Below are 8,319 nucleotides of genomic sequence, written 5' to 3'. Positions count from 1 at the left end.
CTGTTCAGTATTTAACAGCACATCACTGGCGGAGCTAATGCATGGCATGGTAGGAAAATAAAATATTGTATGTTTTTCTTTTTTAGTATGATCTAGCCTATACTCTCTCCGGGAGTTAACGCTTGTCTTGAGACATCTGCATGTGTGTCTGATTCATTGGTTACCTACGGAATAACCAGGAAGGATCTTTACTCTGCTTTACTCTTCATCTCACATGAACTTGGAAAGATTCAGTCTGTTCTGGACTCTTTTACAGAAGCGTCCCTCTACTTCCACCCAATGGTAGCATTAGTAAACCTAAATGACTCCTATTTAGGAAAATGTACCAACAGGGATGACTGTCCTGGCAGAGTGAGAGGTAGTGGAGACTTTCTCTATGGAGGTTTGAAGATGAAGCTACTGAAAGGGGGCTGAGCAAAGGGAATAAGGCTAGAAATTGGGTGTGTCCATCAGATGACTCACTCCCTTGAAGGACTGAACGTGGAGTAGTAACCGAGAGGATGGCTTGCTCTGCTTCTTCTGAAGTCACATCCTGTTTGGTGGTGGTGGTGGGGCTGGACCAGGAGTTTCAGGGGGCAAGTTGAGACAGAGAGGTAGGTAGGAGGAGCTCACAACTCACCGATTTGGGACAAGTGAGAAAGCCCCCCTTCCCCAATATACAATGCAATGGGAGGAATGGGGAGGTTTTGTAGAGAAGTTTGTAGAAAAGCTGGTAGAGAAGTTGAAAGGAGCTTGATACTAGAAGTTTGCAGAAACAGGAAATTTAGATGAAGCAGAAAAAGAGAAGTGCAGCCCCCAAATGTGGATGTAGGTTGTTGTATTAAGATCAGCTGTGCCTATAAGGTGGGTGGAGAACTGAGAAATAGCTATGTGAACGTGGCCACTCCTATGTTGCAGGGCCACCATTCCCTGACCCGGAGAGGACACTTACTTCCTTGGAAGAAAATGAGTTTCAGGAGGTAGACACCCATTGGAGGCAGAGGATTGAGAGAGAATATAAGCACACTGTGAGAGGGGGGAGGGTACAAGTTCAACAGTGAATCGGGTTAAAGCAACTTAGGAGAGAAGACAGAGTACTTCCTGGGCTGATGATGGTCAACAATTTGCTTCTTGTAGAACTTTCTTTCCTTGACTTTCAAGACCTGCCACCCTGATCCTCTGATAGTTATTTCCCAATACGCCCAGGGATGATGAGCAGACCTCGAGTGGCAATGCACACTGCTGGTAATTAAACAAAGCCTTGAAAGAAAAACAGAAATTGGCCAGCTAAAACTTTTCTATAAATAAAGGGTTTCAGTTTTACTCTGATTTTATTTCTTGTAAAATGAGAATATGAGGAAAAAGATAAACTGTTCTCCCAGTTCTGGATCCCCAGCCTCTGGGGAGAGAAGGATGATGATTTTAGTTGTGGTTTGGGGTGGCACACCTTGTGGGGAAACAGTCACTACTGTGTGGCGGAGAGCTATGGCTGGCTTTTTGTCTCCACCGCCTCCATTGGGGACCAGTGTGATTTGCATTGGGTGATGAGCGCCACCTGCAGGTAGAAAACTGAAGGCAGAAGAAAATATCTGAATACTATCAAGCATTATTATGGATCAGGAATAAAAGCCCAGTAAACTCTTTTGGCCTGTCTTGGTTCTCTTTATCCTGAAATTTAGTTTCATTGTGATTAAGAGACACTATGTTAGGCCCAGCCCTATAGGAAGAAGCTGCTCTAATTTTGGCAGAGCCTAAGACCTGACTATCTCCTTCACAGGGAAAACAGAATTAATTCATCAGGGAGAACTCCCATGCCTTCCAATTAAGTCATTCAGAATTACCTACATCTATAATCCATCTCCACCTTGTTCCTGGTGCAGTGGGAAAAGTGTCCTCTTCCTAAAGTTAATGCCTTCAGGATCTGCTCCCACCTTCTTCCACAGCCTGTATCTTCAACCTTCACTTCTTTCTATCAGTATTTAAATATGCCGAAGACTCTTCCGTCTTAAAAATATTTTAAAAGCCGGAAAATTAACATAACAACAACTGCCTGATCCTGCAACCCCATAAGCTTCTGCCTAACTCCTTTTCCCCTTCACAGTCACACTTCTGGAAATAGCTGACTAGACTTCCTGCCTCCGTGTGTCCCTCCCTTCTTTTCAGTCCTCTGTCCACTGTCATCTCTGTCTCCTGCTTCCTCACTAGGAGACAGCGCTCGACAGGTCCCCAGAAGAGCAGGAGACGCTTCTGTCCCCTGATGTATTGGTAGTGTTTGAATAATAGTCCCTTCTTCTCACTGGAAACACGCTTTTATTGCGGGTCAAGGATATACACATTCCTAGCCTCTCTCCCACATTTCTGGCCTCCCCTTGGTGCTCCCATCGGGTAGATGTCACTATTATTGAGCCAGTTGCTCAGGCCATCTGTGGATGACCATGGACTCATCCTTGAGCATCTCCTCTCACTGCCCACATCCTTCAGCACGTCGTGCAGCTGTGCCCTTCAACATCCGTTGGGAATTCCATGTTTTCTCAGAAGGTCCTCCTGTGTCTCAGCCACCCTCACCTCTCACCTGGCGCACTACAGTAGCCACTCAGTGGTCTCCTTGCCTCTACTCTACATACCACACAGCAGCCAGAGTGATTCCGCACAAGTAAATCACATCGCGGACCTCCTTTTTTCTCACCCCTCCCAGGTTATCCCCTATCGCCCTTAGGCCTCAGGTTACATGTCACTTCCCCATAAACCCTCCCTGAGCCCCTCCTAATTTGTTCCCGAAGCACCTGCATATTCCTTCCAAGAGCACTTATACCAGTGTGTCTGAACTCCTCTGTTTCCACAGCTTTGTGAGCTCGGAGAGCGCAGAAACTATGTCCACCTGCTGAATCCATCTGGAGTACATGGCACCTAGTAAATATTCCATAAAAAACTGTGAATGTACTGTCCGCCCCAGTTTCTAGACATATAATGTTAACAGATCAGGGAACAAACTGCAAAAGAAGGAAAGTCAGGTAAAATTCTGTTAATTAACTGATTGTTGAAAGAAGTTCTGCAGACATTCTAAAGAGTCACAGTTTGATGAGCTATTTTATTTTCTTGTAAAATGTCGGCCTGTGGCAAAAATAAAACTTTGTGTTTGCACGAGGTTCTGTGACAAAGCTGCTGATGCCATCTGCGTACATGTGTGAGTGTCACATCAGCCCTGAGTTTGGGAACCCGTGTTCACAAGTGGAAGGAGATCAGCCGCGGGTAGTGGCAATGGCTAACCTTTGCTGTGGGCCCCAGACGAAGGTGAAGATTTGGGGGGCGGCTAATCAAAGCCCGGGCTGCTTTTGACAGCCAAAGGCAGAACATAAAGGCAGGGAGGAGTTTTCCAGGAAACGAAAGCGAAAGAGGCCAAGTTAACTGCCCGGAGTTGTGGGTGGAAGTGGCAGTCCGGGCCGGGCGTTCGGAGCTGAGGATGGCTGAGCCCCGCCACTTCCCGTTGCTGGTTGAGGGGTCCTGGGGCTCCGATCCACCGAAGAACTTGAGCACCAAGTTGCAGATGTACTTCCAGAGCCCGAAAAGATCGGGAGGCGGGGAGTGTGAGGTCCGCCAGGAGCCCGGGAGCCCGGGCCGATTCCTGATACTCTTCTTCCCGAACGACGGTGAGTGGGTGAGAGGGGACAGCCGGGCTTTTTCCTCAGGGGAAACTTGGAACTGCGGCGCCCAGCGGGAGAATCTGCCCAGCTCCAGCAGCAGCGATAGGGGAGGGTGTGGGGGTTGCAGGATGGACAAAGAATGCAGCGGGGAGGGTGGGGGAGGGAAGGGAGGTGACGCTGGTGTTCCTCTCCCCTGCGCTTTCTGGCGCCCACTGGTGTTCCTTGGAGGTGGCCGCAGGACCGCGCAAGGGAGAACAGAAAGGAGCTGACAAATATCTGGTTCAGTCACCACTTTTTTTTTTTTTTTAATAACAAAGCTACATAGTGTGTTAATGGCAGAGTTGGAATTCCATTGCAATTTTTGTCTTCCGCCTATTAAAGCAGCAGTTCTAGAGCTCCAGAGGTTTATGGAAACATGATTTTAAGGGAAGATAAAGTTTCCAGGGACAGTGACATCTGATTCCGGACGGTGAATTCAGCTCCTGATAGGCGAAATATTCAGGAGGGCTCTTCAGATGGGAGCACCCTGCATGAATCAGTGCCGGGGGCAGGAAAGTAAAAAGGCATCTTTAGCGAACATGCAGGGTGGCTTGACCAGAGGGTGGCCTTCTAATCTACGTGCTCAGGGAAGGTCTGTAGCCTGGATAATAAAGAGAACATGGGGGCTCTGCAAAATTGTATATGATTATATTTTAAAAATCTTAGGCCTTCTGTTATTAAACCCTTTCGTGAAGAGGTTAGGATGAAAGTTGGGTTGAGATGACAGACAATCGTGTATGACACGATAAGAAGTATTCACTTTCCCCCACTGTCAGGTAGGGGAGACACATGTCCAAATATACTTCAAGGAGATCAATGCGGTTGAAAATGCCAACATTGATTTCTGTTCAGAGAGCCTATGAAAATAAGACCTTTAAAGAGATTCATGCAGTGTTCTAAGTGAGGACAAGTGAGTCCTTGAAAGTCAGTGTGGGGATAAAAGATACATATTTGTGGACTGTTCTGGATTTGGTAACTGATTCTATGGGAATGGTCAATGCTCCATTTGAGAAGGAGGGTCTCTTTTATTTCTGTTGATTTTTAGTGGTGAAGGTAAGGGGTTAAACAATGCTTGGAGTCATGGGGATTTCCCCACTTTTATTTCTGTTGATTTTTAGTGGTGAAGGTAAGGGGTTAAACAATGCTTGGAGTCATGGGGATTTCCCCACGGGTCATGGAGATTCCCAGTGGTGTGGGGTTACCTGGGAGAGGGACTGAGGCACTCCCTAAAGTCACATGGCCTGGGTGAAATAGTGATTGGAGGGGGAGGGCAGTGTGCTGTTGATCAACACAGTATTGAGTTCCACTGGTACTTCCTCCTTCAGTTTCAAGGTTGTCCTCAGACTGGGTTGAATGTGGTTGGGAGTTTCAAGGTTTTGAGGAGGAGTGTCCCTCCCCACAGGCAATTGAGCAGCTTAGTTCTCCCCCTCCTCCCCTTGCTGTTTCCATTTAAGAAAGGGGGAGCACATACCCACCCAATATCTGCTTGCTTAAGATACCCACCAGGTCCTGTACTGGGAGGCACGTGACCTGCTGCTTCTAGAGCACACACTTTTCCCATTGGACTCTCATAGGAAAGGATGTGGACAGCCCCTGATCCTGCCTTCTTGTTACTGGATTTGGAGAAGCATTTGGGCCCCAGGAGAGGCAAGGAGTCTTACAAGGCCCTGAGAGCAATTGGAATGCTCTAGGCGGGGATCTAGAAAAGGAAGATGAAACCCAGAAAGCAGAGGGGTGCACAGATAAGAGTGAAGGAAGTGAGGCGGGCAGGGGACAGGAGACTCAACTAGCTTGCCTCAGAGCCTTTATAAAAACACACAAAGTTTTCTAAGGATTAATCTCACCAAGGAATGCTCAGTAAGGCAGCTGTTTATTGTAAGTCATTTCCTCAAGGATGTTACCACTTTGATTCCAACTGTTAACATCCCTTGAGCCTGGCCCTTAGGGACATTTCCTTTCTCTTCAGTATCCCATTGTCCTCAGGAGTAGTTCTCAAATTGGGGCCACACACCCCCTGCATCCCAACTCACAGTAGGCTAAACAGACATAGTCCCAGCTCTGTACTAGAGACTCAGGAATCCTGAGTGTGGTTGGGTAGGAATTTGCACTTTGAACCAGCACCCCAGATGACCTTGCTGTACTGAAGTTTGGGAATCCCTGTTGTTTGTGGATGACCCTGAATGAACAAAAAGAAAAGTGATTATAGAAAGTGCAAATAGTGTAAAAATACAACCAGTGCAATATATAATTTTGTGATGATAACATCATTCTCTTCTAGTCCCTCAAAGCGGAACCGATTTCAGTCTCCTTCCAGTCTTCTTCCTTCACATCTCCCAGCCCACGACCCCCTTCCATCCCCCCCAGGCCACTCCCTTTGTGTTACCCTCAGCACAGACACCTCAAAACTTAGTGCAACTCGTGACCTTTTATGGTCAGAGTTCTTGAAGTATGGAAAGTCCCTATTCAGTTTCAGTTTCCTACTAGGCGAACCGCTTTCTCAGCAGCAAGTTGCCAGGAATTTGATAACAATGCGTGACCTGCCTTAGCAGTCCTAGGGCAAGTTCTGCAGGGATTCCCTCCCCCTCCATGCTAGCAAGTGGCCGCAGCAGGTGTAGGCCCATAGTTTAACATGACTTTAGTCATATAACTCACATAATAAGAATGGGTCCACCAGCATTTTCTCTGTAGACATTATAGCACCCAGGAATGATTTAGAAACTGTATTTTACTTTTATGTGGTTTAACCAAATTTCTGAAAAATTGAGTATAAATTGACTTAAGAGGATTTTAAACCCTGTTTCAGATGTGTACATGTATCGTCCTTTTTGGTCATAATTTGGCACCTGATTATTGTCAGTCTCTTTGCGGTAAGGGAACCCATCTTCTCTTTAAATAAAGTAAATGTGGATGGTCTGAGGTTGGTACAGAAGGGAGACGTCCACATGGGTAAGAGGGGGATGGACATCAGAGTTTCAGCTCTTTTTCCTCCCAGATTCACCTTGTTAGCAAGCACTTACTGATATTGCTGCCTTCTGTTCTCTTGAAATGGTAGTGCCCATACATACACATTGCACACAGAACAGGCTGGCATGTTTAGATGCCTGGATAAGACTGTACCAAAGTCTAGGGAATCATAAAAGGAATGCATTACAGAGGTCCATGACTGGACAACTTATCTTACAAAGCTTAGCTTCCTCTGTTGCTTTGGGGGTCATATCCTGTCCTCCTTCTAGCTTAGGACAGTCCCTTAGGAGTCTGTGTAAAATCATCTTCCCTCCGATAAAGAGTGAAATTAGAGTCTGGCATCCCTTCTCATATTGTTTCTGGGGTCAGTTTCATCCACTTGGCATCCAGTAAGGCCTCACTTCCCCTACCCCTTTACGGATTGTTGAGGTGCACAAGCTATTGAAGACCCTCCTTTTGAAAGATTCCTACCTATATCCTTGGCCTCATCAGGCCAACCATATCAGAATATAATGGTAACCCAACATTCATGCCAGAGTTACACCTGTGAATAGTAGGGCACTCTCAAGGTTCCCCTTCACCCCTGACCTCTTGGTACCATCTGACTCTGTCAACCACAACTTCTTATCTAAACTCACTCATTTTCTGCTCTCCACAGTCTGAGCTACACTGTTTACCCTTTCTCTCTCTAGCTACTTCTTTGTATTATTATAACTTGCATTTATATAGCTCTTGTGGGTGTTACAAAATTCATTCACAGACACTGGTTTAAGCAAGGAAACAGACTTAAAAAAAGTTAAGATATTTTCTCAATGTCACTCATCTATTTGTGGCAGAGTTGGAATTTTAATCCAGGTTTGTGAATGCTTATGTCCACTGTTAAGTTTTTTCACTGCGCCCCAGATGCCTGATGTGCTAATGTTTAAAAAAAAAAACTCTCCCATCCCTTCTTTTCTACTCCTTTTACTAATAAATACGAGGCTCGCATCTTCACAGGTTAAGGAATGGATTGAAACAACTTTTTAACTAGGTTCCTGTCCATTCTGCTCAGGGCCACCAGCATCACCTTCCTAAAACATGGCTTTTATCACGCCAGGCCCCAACACCCAGGATTCACTGGCTAACCTCAAGGGATGCTGTAATTATTTCCTCTTACTATAAAATAAATATTGTTCCCTTTCCGAGTACCTACTGAGCATCAGGTTCTATACTAAATTCTTTATAATGTTTCTTCAACTTAATCCACATAACACCCCTATAAGACAGTCCTCATTGATTATTTATTAATATACAAGAAGACTGAGGCTTTTGAACATGCTGAAGTTTAAAAAAATAACTTTAAAGATGGAATTCAAATTCAAATCTGCTTGCCAAACTTTACTTCTCACGACACAAGACCTCTCTTGGGGAACTGACCAAACCATTGATTGATGATGACAAAGCCTGTGGAAATCATGGAATAATTTTTTTTTTTTTAAGAATTTTTATTGGGGAATTGGGGGGATGGGAACAGTGCTGGGGAATTGGGGGAAGGGGAACAGACAAGTTACTGTCGTTTTTGTTCTTCAGTCTAGTTGTGGAGGACGTTGCTTCACTGGCGCAAGTTGGCACCATCATTGCGCTCTTCCTGGGCGAGGCAGATCAGTCGCCGGCTTCTGGACGGCCGCTCACTGCGGCTGCTGGCCGCTCACGCTGG

At 45.9% G+C, this 8,319-nt stretch overlaps 1 protein-coding gene across 1 annotated transcript in view; it reads left to right on the top strand.

Moving 5' to 3' along the window:
* Nucleotides 1-3,211: 3,211 nt before the first annotated feature.
* PARP14 (poly(ADP-ribose) polymerase family member 14) overlaps nucleotides 3,212-8,319 on the top strand; it is a 53,052-nt gene continuing 47,944 nt past the window's right edge. The window contains exon 1 of the mRNA XM_019650957.1: nucleotides 3,212-3,626. Within this exon, the coding sequence (XP_019506502.1) occupies nucleotides 3,440-3,626 (187 nt within the window). The 5' untranslated portion in view covers nucleotides 3,212-3,439. The remainder of the gene's footprint in view (nucleotides 3,627-8,319) is intronic.

This window comes from Hipposideros armiger, unplaced genomic scaffold (assembly GCF_001890085.2).
Source record: "Hipposideros armiger isolate ML-2016 unplaced genomic scaffold, ASM189008v1 scaffold_8, whole genome shotgun sequence".
Taxonomy (NCBI): domain Eukaryota; kingdom Metazoa; phylum Chordata; class Mammalia; order Chiroptera; family Hipposideridae; genus Hipposideros; species Hipposideros armiger.
Note: the sequence above shows the minus strand (reverse complement) of the source record. Positions and strands in the feature narration are given on the sequence as shown.